The sequence below is a fragment of the Etheostoma cragini genome, chromosome 8 (genome assembly GCF_013103735.1).
Source record: "Etheostoma cragini isolate CJK2018 chromosome 8, CSU_Ecrag_1.0, whole genome shotgun sequence".
NCBI lineage: Eukaryota > Metazoa > Chordata > Actinopteri > Perciformes > Percidae > Etheostoma > Etheostoma cragini.
Window position 1 is genome coordinate 20,269,562 of NC_048414.1, and position 23,400 is coordinate 20,292,961.

At 39.7% G+C, this 23,400-nt stretch overlaps 1 protein-coding gene across 1 annotated transcript in view; it reads left to right on the plus strand.

Annotated features, from left to right (window-relative positions):
• Positions 1-23,400, plus strand: part of furinb (furin (paired basic amino acid cleaving enzyme) b) — a 74,527-nt gene that overhangs the window by 4,349 nt on the left and 46,778 nt on the right. Inside the window, exon 2 of the mRNA XM_034878455.1 lies at positions 2,189-2,468. Coding sequence (XP_034734346.1) covers positions 2,292-2,468 — 177 coding nt within the window. The 5' untranslated portion in view covers positions 2,189-2,291. The remainder of the gene's footprint in view (positions 1-2,188; positions 2,469-23,400) is intronic.

The following is a 23,400-nucleotide window of genomic DNA, read 5'->3' on the forward strand; positions in this document are numbered from 1 at the left end:
AATGCGTAGCTTCCTGGAAGCAGGGGGCAACTATTGAACAGCTGAGGCTGAACGCAGGGCGAGGGCATCTCTGTTTTGGTAAAAGATTCTGAAATTTCTTCAGGTTTTGGACAATGGATTTATGGGGGATCTTAAAGGTCCCATGACATGGTGCTCTTTGGATGATTTTACATAGACCTTAGTGGTCCCCTAATACCATAGCTAAAGTCTCTTTCCCAAAATTCAGCCTAGGTACAGAATTACAGCCGCTATAGCCAGTCCCACAATGAGCTTTCCTTTGTACGTGCCAGGCCTCGGTTTACAGCTATCGCCATTTCTAGCCACCAGGGGAGCCATAGGCAGGCTGGGGGAACTCATATTAATGTTAAAAAAACCAAGTCCTTGAGAAAGAGCCAGTAATTTGACAGGACCCATATTCACTGCGGGAGACCAATATGGAAGCACTCACTAAAAGGAGATTTTATTTTTGACATGATCCAAGCTTTAGCATATGTGACACACCGCACCTTCCTGAGAGTATCGAAAGGCGTTAGTCCTCTTGTACGATTGTTAGCTAGTATCATCTTAAGAGATATTTGGACAGTAATGTGTCATCATATTCCTGAACTGTTCCCCAGTATGGCTGGACTGTCTCTGTGCTGCCATGTGCTGTTTGTTTGTTGTTATGTGCCATCTATATTAACAGTGCTGTCAGTAGGTGAACAGACTTGGTGACAAGGTGAACTTCCACCTACTGCCAAAATAATCACCACTTAATTGGAATGCACTGTGAAAATACTTTTTTTTTTTTTCTTACACTTTTCAAAACCTAGGACTGGGAGTCTAAACAACACAGTCAGTACAGTCTGCTCTGCTGCAGGTTTGCCTTACCTTGCAGAAGACATAGGCTCCTATTGTTTTTAAGAAATCCATTAACATTAACTGAAAGTCTGCAGCCCATTAAAGCCTGCAATGTTCATCACACCATGGATGATTCTGCTAGATCCGTAAGGGGGTAATAAAAATGTTAATTTGTCCTGAGGGTTGTCATAGAGGAAAGACCATGTGGTCATTAGATTGAAAAAAGGTTTATCTCCTTGGAAGCCACAAACTGCTGAGCAAAGATCAGGACAGACTGCCTACCAGTCCAAGAGATACATTGTGAGCACAAATGACAGTAAGGTGGACGCAAATTTGACGTAGGAATGTCATTTTTATTGCCCATTGGTACTGAAACATTCAGACCTAATGTGGGCATCATTGCCAGGTTAAAAATAAGAACACTGACTAAAACATTCTGCTATGGCGATTAGTTCACCAATCCATGCTCAGCTATTTTCCCCATCCCACTTCCCCTTGTACTTGCTAAGAAGGTGTGTATTAGAAACATTTTGAACCTAGAAAATCCAACGGAAAGTCATACGTGAACCCAACAGATTTCAGTGTAGCAGGGATTGACTTACTGAACGGCCTTTTTAATGCAGCGTTGGTGGGATCATCTGTTGGAAAGTGCAGACATTTAAACCTGCATCACTTGCCACCTCTTCATCGGTCTTAGGATGAACTGATTCTCACTCCGAGTCAGTTAACTTACCACACAGCTTTTCCTTTTCATATGTGACTTAAAGGTGTTCTCGCCTCTATTCAAAGAGCCAGCACAGTACCCCAGCCTGAAAATCTTTATTCCTTTGTACACATGCTTAAGTGATAGTTATCATGCTTGTTGTTATACTTTTCAATTAGAATGAGTAGCCTACAGTACCTTCTCATATGTATTAAGTCTGGAATATCATAAAACTAAGAGCAGTTTCTGAGCGAGCGTTGTAATGTCTGCTGCTGCTGGTTTGCTTGGAGCTCGTCCTGTATTGCATGCCCACTGTATATCATTATCATACATTACCATTTCAGGTCTGAAAAAGATGAGGGAGGATTGAAGAATAATTCTGTTTTTGGCAGAACCCTTGTCTGTTTTGACCTAATATTTATCCCTCGCACATTTATGAAAATGTTTTTTTGGTTTTTTTCCCTCTGTCTGACTTTGACAATGGACAGTGAGTTGTGAAAAGGTCCGTGGGTGTGCTGTTTAGTTTTTGCTGCAGTTCTGGTTTTGTTTTCTGAATGGTATCTGCAGTAGGTAATTTAGGCCCGAGTGACCCAGTTAAGAAGGCCATGTTTGTGTTTATAGCTGGCTCTGTCCTCTCATCTCTAGGACACCGTTCTACTTTGCTGCTGTAAGGTAGAGCAGCCCCACTCTGCCTGGGAAGCAGTGACAGACGGACGGTTAGACTGCCCTGTGAAGTGTTCTCCTTTTCATGGATGCCAGGGTGGTCCAGCTGCACTTATGGACAGCCCTTGTCCTCCTGATAGCAGAACTGAAGTGGATTGAAGCTGCAGAGGTCTACACCAACACCTGGGCTGTCCAGATCAATGGGGGGCCAGAGGAAGCCGACCGCATCGCCAGGCAACACGGTTTCATCAACCACGGCAACGTAAGTCCTACTTACAGTATGCGTGCATGTATGAATGAGTTTGTACACATGGAAGTCTTTCATAGTTAACTATATCACTGCATGTAAGACTGTGCCCATACACAGCTACGGCTCATAGGTGAACACTAATGTTTCAAAACCGTTGTACATCAAAGCTGAGCATCAGAGAGCCAGACATGACCCCTCCAGGCAATCCTGTTTTTGCAGAGTACTGCAAAAAGTGTGGCCTCCTCCACTTTTTGTAGTTTAAGTGGGGCACACAACACTTCCACACACACTGGCAAACTGGTTGTGTTTACGGAGGAGTGTCTGGAATAGACAGGAATAACAAGGTTGTTATTTCAGGGTCTCAAGGAAGGTTGCTCTTTTTAATTATGATGTAGGTAATTTAGTTTTACTGCCACCACTATAGCTTCTGTTTTTGGTATCGCCACGTCATTTTAATGAAGTGAGCCGTTGTGTCATACAATTTGCAGATAGGCCAAAGAAAAAGAACTGTCAGAAGAGGTGAGGGGGAAGTAGTAGTGACTCTTTGTTCTTTTAGTGGTGTGTTAAGTCCCTTGGATTTCAAAATGCTTCCAATGCTAAGCTTTTCCATATTTGTGCTCAGCAGATGAGTCGCTATTTGGTCCCCTCTACCCCTGTTACTCCTCTTGAGACTTCACTTCATTTGCATGCGTCTTTGTGAAGCTGCCTGAGTGCTGCACACGCCAGTGAACAGCCTTCTGGATTACTTCTGAGGAATATGCGTCGGTGGTTCTGCATGGTGCCCCCCCACTTCTCCCTACATCATAAAGAGGATTTTCTGAAAGAGAGGTTTGCAAAATCAATTCAGGCTTATCTTTGCTTTCTTTGTTTTTTCAGATAAAGCTTTGTCTGGAGTGCAAAGCCAGATGTTTTTAGTCCACCTGATGTCATCATCGAGAACAGTTGTCACATGGGTTTCCAGCAGTGTGGGCTCATTGGGTGTAATGGCCCCTTTTACTTTTACTCTTAATTTCCTCTGAGAATTCTAGATGAAGAATCAATCTCCAGTATTAGTGAACTGGATAAAATGGATTGTTAAACATTCTTCCCACAAAGCACACATACATATTCTAGAGTAGACAGTCACCCAAGGATGCTGTGAACTAGGGTTGGGCGGTAATACGGGATACCGCTGGGTCTTAAAAATAGCAACGGTATCAGTTTCAACACTGTCGGAAAAAAAAATTCAATGCAGATAGGAGACAAGGATTAAATATTAAATCTAATTTATTTAATGCTTAAAAATGCTTACGTGTGGTGGTCATTAAGTGTGGAGAAGAGGGGGTGTCTCTCTTTCTCTGAATGAGGCACTTCTTCATTTTTATACTCCCCCAATGTGATCACTTATCCTAAAAAAACTTTATTTTTCCTGTTTATCTCTCTTTCCCTCATTTCACCCAAACCACGAAGACCTCTTCAGACTCTGTCCTGTCCGTTAAACCACCATATTCACGTGGAGAAGTAGGGTTTTGTTCTTCCCTTCTGTTTAATTTGTGTTTGAGTCAAAGGAGTAGCAGAGCTAGAAGCAGTCAAAGGAACGAGTCTTTTAAGACGGCTGTCACTGAGTCTCTAATGCCAGATGGCAGCTTGTCATTTTAGTGCATCTGACATTAAGCCGCTCAGGTCCCCTAATGGGAGTAAAGCCCCAAAGTGGGTCCTACAAAAAAACCTAATCACCTCATTCCAGCTAACCAACAATACCTTTCTGTGATTCTGGGTGCATGGCACCACAGCCCATAAGGTGCCTGTCTCCTTTACCGGTGTGCTTTTTGCAGTTTTGATGTGAGAAGCCGATATTCCAACAGAATATATAGCAGTTTAAAGAGGATGATGGATGGGTAATAGGAAAATATGAGAGTAGGAAATAGGGTAGAAGTAATTGAGATAATTGACAATTTCCCATAGGAAAAATATGAAGTGTAAAAGTAAGACTTGTGGTGATAGCAGGATGGCTGTGAGTGCGTGTGGGAGGCACAAAAAGGAAGATAGCTAAGAGAGTATGGTATTACGAACCAAAAAGCATCAGTGCAGGATGACTGAAAGTAAAATTTAGTACAATCCACTGTCTGAAATTAGATTTTGTGTGAGTATATCTTCAGTCATTGTTTCCCAGAGGCACCCAAATATGTTTTAGTGTAGTCTCCATTCCCTGAGTGGGGGCAGTGAGAGAAGGATGATCTACAGGCTATGCACCGTGTCCATGCTGTGCAGTACAGTGTGGGTACGGGTTAAACAAGGCGTTGTATGGCTGGGGGCCTATAAGGGAAACAGCTTACTCATTTTTTCATCATCTTTGGTGGTTGTTGTACAGAGCACACGGAGAGAGCAAGGACTCTGATGTATAATCAGGAGGTAATGGAATTTTTATCACTAATGTGATTACAGGATCATCATCGTAGCTGTTGATTTGTCCGCTGCAGTGCTCAGAAATGCCTTATTGTCTTGGCGCGTCTTCATGCATTTGCAGATTCACTCATAATGCTTCAGCCTAATTTTTTTTTGAGTGGGCGTTAGGGGAGGAAAGCTTGTGTGTCTGAGTGAGTGTGTGTGTTTTGCATGTCTGCATCAACACCAGGGTTAAAGTGTAAATGTCATGGAGACTTCCCAGTGTGCATCAGCATTTTACATGTTGTTACGGAGGCCTGATCTGTCTGTTTTTCTGTAATCGCTTCAATAGCGTGTGCTTTTTTCTTCTGATAAGGCTTTTGTGTCTGCGTGGGAGTTCCAGACCATCGTAAAGAGCTAAATGTCACGTTGCGTTCTTAGTGAGCCGAGTCAGAATCATTGTTTTAATGAGGATGGGCAGGCTCTGTGGGTGTTGACAGACTGAATCACCCCTCTCTGTAGAGTAGATGCCTTATGCCAGTCCCTCTCTCTCTCTCTCTCCCTCCATATCTCCATTTGTCCATATCTCCATCTCTTTCTATTTATAGCTCAAAATTGGCTATAGTGTAATCTGAAATAAACAATAGACAAGTTATCCGACTTCCCACTGTCTGTTCCAGCGGCCGTGACACTTTTCAAAAGTTGCCGGAAAAAACACTCCACGGGCGCTAGTGTTGCAGAGGTGATGTTTGATTGCTGTCATCCTGTGTTGGCTGATTGCTCCATAATATTCCTTAGAAATAATTCAATAGTCCTGCTGCAGTTTCTCTCATTTTCAGACCAGTATTCCAATTTTATTCCATCACAGCCCCAAAAACACATACCCACTCTGTGCTAGGTAGAATGCAATGAGCCTCGAGGCCATTGTCCATTACTCTGCATATGATAGCTTGCCTTTACTGTCTCTTTGTTGATTTAATACAAAATTCAAATGAGGTGTATTGGCATGAAATGTAGCAAAATAAACACATGAAATACATCTTGCTCTCTCTCTCTCACTCTCTCTCTCTCTCACTCTCTGGTCTTATCTGGCTGCGTGAGCTGGTCCCAGCACGTCAGGATTCAGTTTATGTTTTATTGCTTAAGAAGTGACACTGATGCTTTCGAGAATGCACACGGGCAGGAATTGCTTTCCGGGCAAGGACAGTTTAATTATTTTAGATTCAAGTTTTATTTGCAAAGCGAGCTCCGTCGGGCTGATTGGATCAGATAGTGGCATTGCTTCTTTTCTTTTTTTTGCTTTGAGTATGTTCTTGTTTATACGTGGCAGTTCATTAGTTTGGCTTGCTGAGGTTTTTGTTGTCATTTTAAGGTAAAAGTTTATTTAAAGGAACATTAAAAAAGTATCTCTCTCTCTCTCTCTCTCTCTCTCTCTCTCTCTCCCTCCCTCCTTCTCTGCCTGTTGTTTTCCCTCCAGTGCATACCTGTTCTGAGATGTTTCTATCGTCCCTCTTCGCCATTCTAGTTTCACTCATAAACCCATACTAGACTGTTCTGCAGCAATCCCTGCACCTGCAGTATTTGCTGTCTTCCATTCCCCCAAGACTTTTGAGGGGAAAATAAGGAGTGCCTCTCTGAATAAAAGCTGTGAAGCCTCGCCGCTGGCACTAACGAATCCCAATAGAAAGAGTCTCCAGAGTCCTAATACTCTATAATACTACCAGGAGATTATTTAAAGAAAGAAGATTCTTTCTCATTGTTTTTTTCTCTGTCAGACTAATGTCCCAAGTCATTTTCAGAACGTTTTCTGTGTCTTTTTCTCTTTTTGTTCATAAGCAAACATTTTGTCACTGCAATAATTATTCATGTTGGATGATTGAAATGTATTTTTGGGATAACGCAGATGTGATTAATCTCACATTGTTTGTTCCCCGATGTAAACAAGCACCCATAGTCATACTTTGAATTTAATGGCTAAGCATGGTGTTCAAGCCACTTAGCTGGATATCGGTACTTTCCCCGAATTAAGCCAGTAATAAGTATAATCGGAAATTACGATTCACATGATGTGAAGTATTCTATTTGTTCGGTATCACAAGGTTCCTGGTATTGCTACTAGTATTGTCATTTTCTTTAATTTGTGAATACTTTGTGAAACTTGAAATGAACTTGAATGGTAATTTCAGTCAGAACTTTAGTCCGAGCTTTTGAAGGTTGCGATTTCAGTCTCATTCGGTGTGCTGAAATACAGCTCAGCTGCAGGACCCTTGTTGAAAACTCAACATTGGAAACAACAAATTGTGAAGCTGATTTATATTTGCTGATCAGTTTTGCAAATAAAATGCTGGATTAATTTTAAGATATTTTCTTGAACACCTTAACTCTGTAACTCTGAGGACCCCCTATGGGTCCCGGACCACCTGTTGAAGATCTCTGGACTAGAGGTTATTATAACTCTCTTGTTATTTCCTTCTGCCAAAACAGCCTGGAGTTGAGTTTTCATTAAAACAAAATTATTAAATTAATTATGACTGCATGCCAAATTAGTCAGAGCACACAAGGCCATGCGGCCGGTTGTTGACAAGCATTTAGAAAGCTACTTTTTAAACGGAGTCTGACCATAGAGTGGAAATAAAGAGGTTACTGCTGCATCGCTTCCTACAAACTATAGATACCCGAGGCCCAAATCACAGAACGCGTTAATTGCACATCAAAAAGAGTAGTGGCGTTAAAAGGTGCGTGTGCGTGCGTGTGTGCGTGCGTGTGTGCGTGTGTGTGTGTGTGTGTGTGTGTGTGTGTGTGTGCACGCCAAACTGTACAGCATTTGTGACTGTCTTCCCGCCAGAACGTCAATCTACAGCCTGTTCTGTCATTAGGTTGCCATGGAGAAATTTGCCAGCATTTTATTTGCAGTAGATTGACTCAGTGTTGGGAGATTGCGGGGTCATTTGTGTTGGCAATACTACACATTTATGACACACAGTTCTCAAGGCCTCTTAGCATTTAAAAAAGGTAATCCTCATTCTATTGGTATTTGTACTTAAATATGATTTATCTTCCTGTGTTTATTTTTACCTTTCTCTCTTTAAATACTGTACATGGCATTCAATTAATATGTTAAAGTATGGTAATCAATTTGGACACAGCTTAGTCTTTTTTTGTTACAGGTATGTGTGGTGTTTTGTACTTGCATCCCTACTTTCTTCCCTTTGTGCTCTCCCCCTCTTTCTGTTGTCCTCTGCCTTTCTTTGCCCTCTAGATTCCATTTTATTTCAGTGTTTGCTGATCTGAGTGAAGTGTGCCTCCTCATCCTAGAGCTGTCTCTCATTTAAATACGCCACTTCATTATATGGAGCTTGCAGCAGCAGACCTTTGAGCTGTTTCCAAAAATGTCTTGTAGAAATGGCTTGATGCGGTGCCAGAGATTTGCAGAAAGCATTACTCAAAACATGCTCAAAAGGCTGGTTTAACGAATCTTTGACCAGTAAAATTCTAGTTGTGCCTTCTACTAACGGTGCATTGCAAACAAGTTTGCAGTCAAGTTTCGGACTGGAAGAGAAGGACGGCTAGAAAGAGGGTTGCTGTTTTTGTGGTAATTGATGGTTGGATGACTTTAAGAGCAGACAGTATAGATCAAGTGTGTGGAAAAGGATAAAGTCTATCAGGCTGCTCTGTTTCTCTGAGATATGGAGCCAGCCATGCGTGTGCATTGTCTGCCTCCATTCAGGTCTCTTTTCTTTAGGGTGGTCTTTTTCAAGACTACTCACATTTATAATCGGCCCATTATTGACTTAGGATGGCATAGAGTAAATTGAAGATGGAACTTTGCTTTTTATAAGGCATTGACTTTTGTACAAAGGGAATAATGTAACAACAATGTAATTCAGCCTTGACTGCAGCTACAATAGTTTGCAGTTTGCAAGTTTGTGTTCTTCTTTGGCTGCAATATTTGTGATTGCACACATTCAAGGTGCAGTAGGAAAGACTTATGAAACTTTCTGTCATATTTGCTGAAACAGACTAGCGATAGACCGATTTTATTGGCCGGCCGATATTTGCATTTTTAAGTGTATCGGCATTGGCATACACGCACCATGGCAGTCTTAAATTACAAATCAAGCACTTTATGAATGGCTACTTTTCAGGTTTATTGTTTTTTTTAATTTATTTAAATGTGTTGACAAAGGACATTTACTGATGACCTGATTATGTCTGTCTAATAACATGTCAGCAAGCAACGCATCATCAAGGCTGTGTTGTAGATGTTGATGAAAGCCTTTTACCCTCCCACAGTTCACCATATGCAGTATCTGATCCTCATGATGCACATTGCACACATAATTTGGGTGATATGAATTGAAGATGATGCAGAAGTGAGCCATATCTGTGTATTTGTTTATTAGTTTTAAAGAAATGGCAGAGCAGATTCTGTAAAGAAATCCACTGTGGCAGAGTTTACATTTTTATGATGTAAAATAAGGGAGAAAAAGCAGTATCGGCTCCAAATATTGGCTCATGAAAATCAGCAGCCCGAGTAGAACGGCATGAAGCAGGTAATTTAGAGTTTTTCTAAATCAGTCACTGCTCATGCATAAGCATTCATTCTCCCTTTTGTGGGAAGGAGCATAGAAGACCGTTCGGGGGAGGGACCGAGAAGTTGTCAACGTTGTAATTTTTTGGCTAAGTCCTGGATCTTGGCAATCCTACCTACAGCACCTTACAAATTATTATATATTTGTTTTTGCATTACAATTGATCCAGTTGTCCAGGAGCTCTTAGAGTATATTCATAATCTTGGGAGTCATGTAAGTATCAAGCTATTGAAGAGCTCTTTTAGTTTTTCAATTTACATGAACACATTTCTCTTCCTTTCTACGTCTGCATCACATGTATTATTCACTTCATTGAAAAAAATTCTATTGGAATACAATTAAAGAGCCTACTAACAAATATTATATAAGCCTAGTGTTGTTTTTGTCGTGAAGGTTAGAGTGGTGTTTGTTCACCAGTATGATAAGTTACGAGGTTTTAGTTTGTCTTGTTGATTTGAAGAGGTAGGGTAAGACTGAGTTACCTTTTTTAGATGGTCTGGATCAACTGAAGTACATTTCCAGGATAATGCCTGACATCCAGGTGCTTTGCCCCTCTTAGTGTTGGCATTCTAAAAATCCCTTTCGATATGGGAAACAACATACTTTGAGCTAACGAGCTACATGCTGAAGATGGCAGGTTTTGAAGACAATTTGGATTGTGCAATAAGGCAGGCCAGCTTGGTTCTTTCGAGTAATGATTGTAAAGATTTACAAAGAATATATGTATGGCATTTACTCTCTAAATGGGACATTTTGGGGCCCGGTGGTGGGAATTGCTATGTACGAAGTACACAAGGCAATAACATTGCACTGGTAAGAGAATTGAATCATGTACCCAGCTAATCTAAATAGCTTACTGTAGGTCATTGTATTGTGTGAACAGTTAACTTTGTTTAATAATTTATGTGTCTTTTTCTTTTGGGGGATTTCAAATGTTCCACCAAAACAAGTTCCTTTTCAAGACTATTTTGCAGAGCCACCGTTTCTGCATCTGGAGACAATTGTGGTTGGTTTAAAGGTCCCATAGCATGAAAATTTCACTTAGGTTGTTAACATTAATATGAGTTCCCCCGGCCTGCCGATGGTCCCACAGTGGTTAGAAATGGCGATAGGTGTAAACCGAGCCCTGGGTGTCCTGCTCTGCCTTTGAGAAAATGTATGCTCAGATAGGCTGATCTGGAATCTTGCCCCTTATGAGGTCATAAGGAGCAAGGTTACCTCCCCTTTCTCCGCTGTGCCCGGCCAGAGAATTTGGCTCGCCACATTACGGCTTTCAAACAAGCAAAGAAGCAGTTGGTCAAGGCCACACCCCATGTTGAATCAACCCTTCTCTGGCACTGTCTTTTTGTGTCAGAAATGTATAACTGCTATTTTACTATACACAGCTAATCATGATCTTATTTCTTGTTGGTTCTCCTCATTGAATGTTTCTGAAAGAGCCTTTGCAATGGAGAGGGGCTTTGTGTATGTGAGCAGACTATTAGAAGTATAAATGTGAGCTAATCTATGCGTGTGCAGGTCCTGAATGTGACATTCACACAAATCCGTGGCTGTTGCATATTTTTACTCTGAGCAAATGCAACTTTCAGGGTGTATGCCTCTACCGGGCATTCAGCATTCAGCCACAAATCACAGAATAGTCAGACACTTTAAAGGTCGGCTGCATAACGTGCAGTCAAGTTTGTTTTGGTTCAGTGGCTCAGGCTTGTGAACTCCATCTTGTCAGTCTCTACAGACAATATCACTGCGAAACACTTTGGGAAGCACTGCTTCTGAATTTCTCTGGATGCTCATTGCATCGAGGCTTTAATTATAAATGATGTCAGTTTAATGCATTGATCTGCTAAAAGAAATAATCAAATTACTCTGGCTTTAGCAACAATCAATATGAAACACTTTGAATTGCAAAGATCAACATGAAATGAAACTACTCACTCTTTTGCCATATGAAATATAAATGCTAAAACTCTAATAATAATATATAACTACTACTAAGGTTGCTGTTGTTTGGGCACAGTGCTAGTAATGTTACTGCTCCGAGTAAAATGTGTGCCAAACCCTGTTTGGGCAGTACATTTTTTGCTCATTTCTTTTACTGATTTGTAATCCATGTAGAAGATCTATTTTGTTAAATTGTTACTGAATCAATTTGTGTTTCCCAAAATTGAATTCACGAAAACTCAGACTCATAAAAATAAGAATAAGCCCTCTTAAAACAAATTGCCAGCTTTAGTAATTAAATGAAATCAATGTCTGGTAAGCAATCTACACACTAGGGCTGCACGATATGAGGAAAATATGTGATAATGTTGTTGAAGGACGCAATAACAACATTACTTGTTATAAATATACAGTGTAGTCAGTTCTTCTGCTTTCAGTTTTCTGCTAACATACAACAATTTGCTTGTTGAATTTAAAACAAATGAAGGGAATTAATTTCCAACATTCTTTTAGTGAACTCAATAAACACTGAATTGAATATAGAAAGACCCCACTAAAAAAAAAACAATAACCGTTCCATTACTTTTTTTTTTAACTAACTAAAAATCTCTTGAGTGTCTGTTGCGATATGTTGCAGCCTTAATGTCGCAATGACAAATAATAATAATAAAAAATATATATATATATGTGTATATATATATATATATATATATGTGTGTGTGTGTGTGTGTGTGTGTGTGTGTATATATATATATATATATATATTTTGTAATGTCTGAAAAAAGTGTCTTTGTCTGCAGTTCTACTGTAGTCCTGGGAGCTCATCCATTATCCTGCCCACTGGTTAAAAAAAGACCAATGCACAGACCTTGAGTCAGCCTTGGGCTCTACACATTGGGAATAACCTAGACATGCTGCATACCAACAACAGGACTGTTCAAGCAATGCTAGCAAAGAGTTACTCACTTCTCCGTACAGCCTCTACTAACATAGTACAGTCAGATGACATTTCTCTTCCCTGATCCTGGCTTTGAGAATATTAGAAATTTAATATGAGGTGGTATCAAGAAGGGCGTACATGAAAATAAGAATTAGAAATAAAACAATGCAGTTGCAAGTGAGGGGGGAAATGATTACCCGGAGGGGCGAGTGAGGTATCAGATTAGTGCTCAGACAGTATTACATTCTGCTCGTTCTTATCCCAGCTCCACTACACAATGACAAGTGTACCAACAACAATTTCATTTGACTGTGACTGAGGACACAAGAAAAGTTATTAAGAAGTTATTAGATTTTTTTGTCTGCTGTGTGCCCACACTCTATCACAAAATTACATATTTTGGATAACTCACAATGATATTTTATTTGAAATGTTTTTGCATTTCATTTTTAGATTTCATATCCTGTTTGGATGCCTGTGTAATGCATTGGATTTTTCTTTTTTCTACGTGCAACCAGTCAATATGGCATGAATATTTTAAGACCACATGAATTGTGAATCAGAGTTCAGTACACAGAGTTCATTTGGATGAAAAAGAGTTATGGGCAGATGTTCAGCATGGGTCTGGGGTTAAATGTTTGCATTGCATTTATAACGCTTTAAATTTTTTGGAGCTATTAATACCACACCATAGGGCTGGCAATATATCAATATTATATTGAATTTGTGATATGAGACCAGAGACCTGTTAGATTTTGGATACGACACAAGTGTTGTTTTTCTTGGTTTTACAAGCTGCATTAAAGTAAAATGATGTAATTTTCGGAACTTACCAGACTGTTACAGCTGTTCTATTATTTAGCGTTGCCCACCAAGTCATTAAATCCACAGTACTTATGACTATATATCAAAAATCCAATTGTATAAATATTTTGTGAAAGCACCAAATGTCAACCCTACCCTAATATATTTGATTTTCTCCATATCGCCCAGCCCTACCACACCATTAGTAATGAAATACTGGAGTTAAATGTATTTAGCCCCTAGTTTAGAAACATACTGAGAGCACTAGCTGTGAATTGAAGCAAATCCTATATACATACACTTATATTGCCTTGGAAACCCTTCTCTGGATCATGCACATCCATCTCACTACATAATGCAAGATCTGCCAAATGATGCATCTCACTGCATGTCAGGGCATTACAATTATGGATTTTCATTGCACGTGCTATTTCTGTTTTTTGACGTCTGTGGTGTTCCACCAGAGACTCTTGCAGCAATCAAGAACCAGCAAGCCATTTTTTTCCCATTTCACTTCAAAAAGGTCTTTAAGAGAAGCTTTTTAAAGCATACAAATGTTCCCTGTTTTAGGGATTCATCATTAATTCATCATTAATATGTAAAGTTTGTCAACTGGCACATACAACTCTATAATCATGTGTTGTTTTACACAGGCCAAGCCCAAGACCAGGGTCCATGAGCTTTTTCCCTCTTTATTTCTCTTTATACTAAAGGAAAACCAGACAAGACTGATAGGATACCAGAGAAAAAAGTTGTGCAGCGCAAAGTGTACTGTGTGCTGTAAAAGTAAAAATATGACCTTTTGAGGAAAGCAGAATGAAGAAGTAAAAGGTCTGCGAGGCTGGAGATATCAGGCTCGCCTCTGAAGCCTGACTCTTGGTCAATTGCAGGCTGATGCGATTTAGCTGAGACAAGACAAAGAGTGATTGTGAAATAACAAGGCAGCTGAACCTCCCGGATTCAGGCACTGTTTGATTCAGGTGGCTTCTTCCTGGAGTTTTTTCACAGTCAATCATGCATTATTTAATTAAATAATAAAAGCAAAGAATAATTCTTTATATTTCCTTTATGACTACCATAATATGGAACCATAATGTGGATTAAAGTTACTCTCTAAAATCTCTACAGTTGTGTTTAGAATAACAGAAATGTGTTTAAAAAAATTAATTAATGCTCAAAATCCTTAAAATAGCTTTTAATTCCATAATATCAATGCAACGGGAACACTTCACATTCAATTCCAAATCAAAACACGACCAAAAGTGATCAGGTTTGTGTTCTACCTTTACAGAAAGTGAAGAAAAAGGAATAATAGGCTGATTAAAAAAGTAGCAGTATTTGCATTTTTCTTTATAAACTCAAACATTTACTGTGTAAACTGAAATGTCTCAAAGGTTTGCTTTACTTTGAATCACTGCACTAATATTTAGTTGCATAACTATTATTTCTGAGAACGGATTCACGTCTGTGTTGCATGGAGTTGACCAACTTCTGGTACAGGTATTCCAGCCCAGGACAATTGAACTACATTACACAATTCCTCTGTATTACTGGGTTTGGCCTCAGAAACGGCATTTTGGATGTCACCCCACAAGTGTTCCGGGGATTGGACTGGCCACTCCATCACATCAATCTGGTTCATCTGGAACCAAGACTTTGCTCACCTACTGGTGTGTTTTGGGTCATTGTCTTGTTGAAAGACCCATTTCAAAGGCATTTCCTCTTCAGCATAAGGCAACATATTTTGATGTAGTGAAACTGATGCATGATCGCTGGTATGCAAGAAATAGGCATGAGACATTCACAGTGTACTGTGGAATTCAGTGCAGTTTTTTTCAGCAATGGGACTTTGCGGGTGCGGGTCTCAAAGAATGACTGTTCAAGGTAGAGGATGAATGCAGAATACTTTCGCAGTGTTCCTCTCCATTTTCATTCTCTTTTCCAATCCTTTGTGGGCAAAGACAGAGGTGCCGGGCCGCATGAGCAGTTCAGTCTCAAATTTAAACGATGCAGAAGTTCTTCAAATTGTATTCGCTAAAATAAAACTGACATGAAAGAATGGAGCGGCTGACCCAGAACATACCACGGGCTTTTTGTTCAAATGGCACTTACAACCTTCTGGCTCTTAGCTCTTGATAAAGAGTTTGTCTGAGATATACGGTGATTTAGGCTGTGGAAAATGGGTTCCATTGGGTAATAGTTTATCCAATGCAGTACCTTTTGTTCATTGACATGAATACTTTAGCCCATGATAATCCTAACCCTTTTAACTCCACATCTACTTTCTCTCTTGCGTGCAGAGGTCTGCCCATAATTTTATTCTTAGACTGTTTTCATTAACTGATACAATGTCTACTCATCTTGATTTACGCTTTTATTCCAGAGACTTTGCAAGCATTTATTTATGTATACTTCATGGTCATAATAAGGAGTAATGCACCAACTACCTTAATCTCCCCATTAAGAGTTTGGATAGAATAGGGAGCACTATAAATGTCTAGACTACGTTATACTGTAATGGGAAAGATGACTGCAATATTTATGATCATTTTTTGTATACACGTGTGGCTGTTGTAAAGCTATACCCCCTCCATCATGCATCTGTCCTCCATCTGTGCTGCATTAGTTCTGCAATGGAGGCTGCAGGCTATCCAATCTCACATGTTGTACATAGGAGCGAATTGGGAGTATTGTAATACAGAACTCTGAATTTTTTAAACAACACATTGCAGCAGTGGAGTAGTTCTACTTAGCCGAACAAAAGTATATACATGCATGCCATAAAAATGTAGTACCAATGTGTAACGGCACGGCTGAACCCATATTTAAGCTTGCATGATGCACATTTATTAATAGGCAAACGGTCCCTATAGTCAGCACAATATTATCATGATGTTTCGCCTTTCTAACGCTGGGTACAGGTGGAGTAAATGTTGTTGAGGGATGACAATTGAGAAGATTCCCTATCAAGCTATTCATTTTAAGGCACCATGGAGGCATTAAACGAATGACTGAAACAATTTTTCCTCAGGTTCATCATATTGTAAACCTAATGGCATTCTTCTGCCAGCTCAGTTGTTGCTTTGTGTTATAGGAGGATCGAAAATTAAACGGCGCGGCACAGCAGGCTGCCTCGATCCAGCCTTTAGAAAATGTCTGTGTCTCTAGTGCTACAGATGCTTGGCAGGAAATTGGAAAACAAAAAGAGGTAAATAATATATATATAAGGTTCCAGCTTCCCAGGATGTTAATATGGTGTTTTGTTTTGCAGAAAGTCTTCTCCCCATGCTCCCTTCCTAAGCGTAATAGAAAAAAGTCCTAAAAGTGGTAGTTGCATGATGTAGCTCACCAGAATGCTTCAGCCATTTATCATTGTTATGAAGGCCATTATGGGACCTTGCACAAGAGTCCTTTATAATAAGTGCTGTGTTCTCTCACATTTTCAGTGCCGCCACACAAATGCATACGCTCCACACTGCATTAGTTATATAAGCCTGCTACAATATGATGTCTTTAAACTCTTACATCATAAATAAAAACCTCCCATGCCTGAACTCTATTGTCCCCTCTCACAAATAATTGTTTTCTAAATCACCTTCCAATTAGTTTTATCTTCTCGCCTCCTGTTTGGGTTTTATTGTAAAATGATTATAGACGTTTGGTCTGTAAATCCTCGCTGCTACTGATCACACTGTGTTGTGTTGAGATGAAATGGTTGTAAATGCCATGCCCTTTGCAGGCATTCGTAGGGATGTTTTGCTTTGAATAGCACCACAACAACGCTTTCCCAGCCTTGGCTGAATGTCATGGGGGAAAAAAGCCCACTTTAATATCTTCATTTATGTTTAGTCATTAAATAATCTGACCACTGTCTGAACAGCACTGTCACGCCATTGTTAGCCCCTGCTAACAAAAACACAGTGAAATTATTAAATGAAGTGATCAAATAATTAACTCTGGTGTGGAACGTGGGTGGAAGTCTATAGTTTACTAATGCATAAGCAAAGCTATAAATATAAGATCTATGTCTATGTAGCGCTCGTACGAGTATTTTCTTACTTTCTTGCCTGCCTTAAAGTAAGTGAGAGCAAACCTTCAATCACACTGCACAACAGTCCTTAATTGTTACCGCTTTGCAAGACTCGTGCACACAGCACTGATCGTTTTTGATCGTTTGAAATGTTTTCCCAGGGCACCCAGATTGCTCAAGTGGTAGAGCGGGCGCCCATTTGACTCCTTTACTGCTCGACGCAGCGGACAGGAGTGATAAGATTATTAAATGACCAAATATTAATTACAAGTTTAGTTTGTTGTTATTAATAAGTCATAGTACAAGTACACATGCTTACACAGATGATATGATTCTGTACTTGTCTTGCCTTTTGTTTCTGAAGCATTTGTGCAGTGACTCATAGTAGTCCAGCGCTTCTACCTGCTTCACCATCACATCAGGTTTGGGCACGAAGCCAGCTCCCTTACAGAGGTTATTTCAAGCGCTCGTGAAGCTATGCAAAGCTCACACTTCCCTTCTCAATACAAGAGACCCTGATTCTTAAACTCTATGTTTCAATGTCCTTAACTGTCTGTGCTTCTTAAGTTCAAGGAAAGGGCCTAATGTTCCATGAATTTGAATGAGACCTGGTTCAAAGTCACAACCTTCCACTTGTAGCTGGCTTGCTCCCCTAGTTCCATGGGCGCTGCACGTTCCAGGCCCCTCTGGGCAAACAGAGGCAAACAGAGTCTTTCTTTTTGATCTTTTTTCTGGTGTACGCAAGCAATGTAAGAATAGGTTGTTATTCGACTGTATGACATAATACAATTCTTTCAATTCAAACCATAATATAATTGAAAAACTATGTATTCCGATATAGATCTGTGGAAGTAGATACTACTTGTTTTCCTCATGAAATCATTTCATACAGTTCAGGCAAAATTCACTTGTCTTTGCCCAAAGTCTTCAATATTAGATTTAAAAGGTAAACATCAGATTGAAATATAAATATCAAATGTTCATATTCTCTTGCTTTTAGTAGAAACAATTTAACAAATGATTTAAACAGTGAATGTTCTTAAGTATTAAACCTCTAGCATGACCAGTATGTATTAATCTATTGTAGTTTTTGAGGGCTGACTGAATTGTGCGCTTAGCATCAAAACTGTAAAGGTTGGTGCTGAATGATTGGTCAAGATAGTTCTCCTCTATAGTTATTCTTTAATCACATACAGTGTATGTATCATATATTTAGACAGAAGTACTTGTTCACTGGTTTGTTTAAAGGAATCATTAAACACTGATGCCCTTGAGGAGACTTTGCTGGTCTGGTCAACTCAACTCTAGAGAATGCACGGGCTCAAAAAATAAATAAATATAAAATGTTATTTTGCTAGTTGTGTGTTTTTTTTCAAAGAAGAATCTGAATAAAACGGTATATTTTCTCAGATGAAGGTTGAAGAACGTATTATTAAAGGAAGCAGGCACATTGATAAAAATGGGTTTGGTGTGGCGTTTTATATGGTATGGGCCTCCAGCTAATAAAATAACAAAAAGACTAAGTAATAGAGGTGTGCCTTGCACATAGGGCTGTTGACCCTATCTGGGCAGACAGCTCAATCCTGACAACTAAATTGCATTGCATTGCTGGATTGCCAGTGACCCATCTAACCTACTGCCCCTTTCAACCCACTGCAGCGAATGGTGAATCACCAAAATGCTGAACTGGGCAGGAAAAGGAATAAACATCACATCACCTCAGTAAAATGCTACAAACTGAATTCACAATGTCCAAAAATGCATACAGCACAGTATACCGTAGATAATTCTGATCATTTGTAGTACGTTCACATTCAGCCTGAGTCTGTCAGTATTTTTCCGTATTTATACTGAGCAGATAGGAAGACATGAATGATTTTAATAAGGCTCTTAACATGAGGAGAAGGATAAAATGTAAGCAGTGAACGTGTCAGTTTTATTTGATGGGACCAGCTGAAGCCTCGCTGGGTGGGGTGGGTGAGTAAAAGACACATAGAATAAAAGTAGTTAAACTAACGAGTGCTGCATGGAAATGGAAGTAAAACTTATTTACTTAAGTTGTTGAAAACTAGGTTGATGAAGCCTGACAGAGGCTGTTCTGGAACAACAGAATTCAGCATAGGTGATGTGGAAAAGAGCAGTGGTCTGAGTTACACTCTCCAAATGAATAATCCAGCAGCCTCCCCGAATCCCGACGCTCTTTAACAGCCCACTGTCAAAGGAAGGAGCCTGAGGGGACAGCTGGAGCCTGGAGTTGTCTTTTTTTATTGACCTCCTCGCACACAGAGGCTGCAGAAGACCGAGATGTAGAAGTGTGAGCGAGTCGGTGTGTGTTTGGTGAGTGCATGTGCGCACAGGTGTTTCTTCGTTACTCTGTGATGTTTAAGTGAGAGTGTGAGGCGATTTCTAACATGTCGTTTTTTTAATGCATTCTTGTTCCATCTCCTTGCTGAATGTCTGGAGGTGCTTCCAACTTGGTCTGGGCGATACAGAGAAAATCAAATATTACGATATGTTTGACCAAATACCTCGATAGTCATACCGCAACAATATTGTAACGTTGACTACTGGGGCTTTCACCAAATTTTGATATGAGATTTTTGATAAGTAATCATCAGTAACGTGACTATAATAACTAAGTGGGTAAAGGCAAATAATAGAACTGTTATAACAGTCTGGTAAGTTCAGAAAATGACAGTGATTCAGCCTTTAAAACCAGGAAAAGACTTAACTAATGCCATTCTCCGATATATCCAAAATCTCAGACAATATCTAGTCTCATATCGCGATATTGATATAATATTGATATATTTCCCAGCTCTACTTCCAGCTTTCATTAGCTGAGCCCTTTAATTAAAGGGCACATACTGCACATTTCCCTTTCAATAGTCCATCACTGCAGCTGAATACCCACTGCTCCGCCTCCCCGCTTGCAGCCATTGATAGATTGACTGATCTGAGTCTATGAACAATCAATAGGACAGCACATTGAGTGCTCTTCACATCAGTTTTTCATGGACTGTCGTTACTGTACTAACAAGTAGCAGGCTTTTTTTTCCTTAAGAGAGTGTGCCCTTTCATGACTTGTTGACAACAAGTTGAAACAGAGTCATGTAGCACAAGGGCGCTATTGACATAAATAAGTGGAGGAGGAGAAGGAAGAGAGAGACATTGTTTTTTTGCATGACAGATTCAAGTGCAGGTTGTGTGTGCTATTCATGTCAGATCAGAATACTTAAAAAAATGTTATGTTCTAGCAATCAAGGCGACATGCCGCCTCCAGGCATAAACTAAAGGCCAAAAGCTCTCAGGTCGTGCTTACCCAGCACAACACCTTAGAATACTAAACACTGTAACATACTCAATATTTCACAAAATTTCCGGTCACAATGATGTTATTTTTCTAATTTTTAATTCACTCTCCTGGTATTTTTTTGTTCTTGTCGTCTTCATGTGTCTTCATGTTCTCATTTGCATAACGCCATGCTTCATTGCCTAAGTTCTTTGTCAGATGCACTCACCATGGTGGCACGTTGCTTTCGTAGCTTCTTCCAAAGAGCACTGATGCTGTTCTGTTGGAAATGTCTGTTTACTCTACCCGTCTCCCGGTGGCTTGGAAATTAACCCAGTTTGATCTCAATCCTTTTGCTTTCTGCTGAAGTTGTTTTCATACATCATCAAGTCTTCTCCTGCTTTTCCTCATGGCAAGAGGAAGAGGCCCCTTGTGGTCCCAGTTTTTGCAAACACTCTGTTTACCAATGCATCTAAATCTGTCTATTCCTCATCCGCTCTCCTTTTTTTCTCCCCTCTGCCGCTCACTCTCTTTATTTCTTGCTCAATGAATAGAAAAAGCAGCATTACGTGGAGTGATGCCTAGCTTCCCTCACCCATAGGTTTGACAGACCATTGCTCTACAATCTCAGAGCAGGTTAACCGCTTGGTTACTAATATCACCATTCAAAGGTGAAACCAGCCCCACTGCTGTGCTGATCACTGCAAAAAGCAATGGATTCAACTCTCCCTTGACTCCATTAATATGCATGGCTCCGGTGAAGCATAGTTAGTGTTGGGTGTTTACTAATTTGGTTAGCACATTTCTACAACCAAGAGAGTGGTTGAGACTTAAGAATCAGCCCATTGGGATACATTTTAAATTAAAAAAAGTAATCTGAAAAATTTAAAAGGTCTCTCTCACACACCCTCACCCGTGCGTGCGTGCGTGCGTGCGTGCGTCCGTGCATGTGGTAATATATATATGATAAGCCTGTTCTCCCTGCTCCGGCACTTATCTTTTCGCTGAAAATAACACCAGAGAAATACATTATCAGGAATCAGGAATGCTACTTCGTCCACATTTTTTCTGTCCACGGCAAATGCATGAGATTCATAAAGTCCCATTTCATTTTCTGGTCTAATCTGATTCTAAAACCATTGCATCAAGGCATAAGAGATACAGTGTAGATCCACCATGTTTAATCAGGCATAGAATCACAGAGGATGATACTGTCATTGATTAGAATTACAAGGCAGTAGTCATTTACTGTGACAGAACTTTTTGAATTTAGTTTTATACTAATTTTAGCCAAAGGTCATGCATCAGTAGGGGCTCCCTTAGTGTCTGGTGTGATGCATGCCTTTTGTAGCCGTTCCTATCTTTGTTTTCTACCTTCTTCACTCATCTATTCTCTTTTGTCTCTCCTGCCTCACTTATATTTCTCTCCTATCTTTCATGTTCCATGTTTTCTACTCTCACGGAATAGAAATATAGGTCTAGACGGGCTCAACATGATTCAGACTAAGGACTTTGTGCTTTCCCCACAACTGCTTTAATAAATCTTCTTTATTCAAGAACATTTATTCAATGGCCCAAATTAGTTTTCACACCTCTGTCTTGTTACTTTGCCACTACTGGAGGGATGGTCTTCATAGGCATTTTGTTAAATAGTTGCTATACAGCCACATAATTAGCAAAAACAGTTCTGTGGCCCAGCTTTTCCCAAGACAACAAATCCCCTGAGCTGTGGAATGCAGACGAGGCGGGGAACATGCAAGAGCCACGCTAAGATGGAAACAAATAATTACCCTTCATTTGAAAACACTCAATTAGCCTCTATTTCAGAGTAAAATAATGACTTTCTCCCACTTAGCGGAACCCCAGAGTTTCAGCTATAATTAGACCAAAAATTAGAAGACCAAAAGATAGCAGCCCAGCAGCTCAGTGGAGACTGTAATAACACAAAGGTTTTATTAACTTCACAGCAAATACCGCACCATATCAAGGCACAACAGCACATGTGCTGTGTATGTAAACTGTAAGCTGCAACAGAGGAAGCACCCTTTACTAAAGGGATATTGCACTGTATGTTATGTGTTGTGTGAATAAGCAAGATAAATGAAAGTAAAGAGAACATTTAAAAGGAAAGGCAAAAGAGGAGAAAGGCTCGGCGGGCTGTGTGGCAATCAATGAGCTCTGCTGTGCCGCTGACATTTCTATCTCAGATGTGCATCAGAAGCTGCCTCTAGGTGCCTCTCTACTGTACAGAGGAGCAGAAGAGCATTGTGTGCATTGCCGTTTGTGTCTCAAACATTCATGTGCCCTCTAGCACATTCCATCAAGGTTAGTGGAATTATATATCACAGGCAGTGAATATAGGTGCTGACTGTTTAGACTCCCACATCTGTAGGGGGGAGCGCGCACGCTTGTAAGTTCAACATTTGTTTAAATTACAAGATTGAAATTCTTGACATTTAGGTCTGATTAACCTCGGTTCATAAGTAATTTTTAATAGCCCAACTAATAAAGAATTTTCAAGGCTGATACAATACAAGTATTTGGTTATTTAAAAATCCAATATTCCAGTTTATTGGCCAATCTACTGTATATTTAAACATAACAGATTTCCCTAAAATTAGTTAATTGTAGTTATTTATGAGTTCTCTCTAAAATAATATGATAATTTGTTTTATTGTCACAACAGAACAGAGGAACATCAAAATATAATAAAGTTCTGATAAATAAAATGTATGAAAATAAAAACTTAAGATATGAAACTTAAAATCCTTTGAACAAAAACACAATAACCAAAAAAAGAATCAGTGTTGCCAACACTGACGCTGTAAAGCGCCCTCTGGTGGACAAACTGTACAACGCTAAAGTTCATAACATGGTTAACCGCCCGTTTTTATTTTATTTTTTAAATATTCATTTATCAGAATCATGTATTTGTCATTCTTAATTATTCTGAAGAATGAGAAGAAGAAAAAAAACGGCCA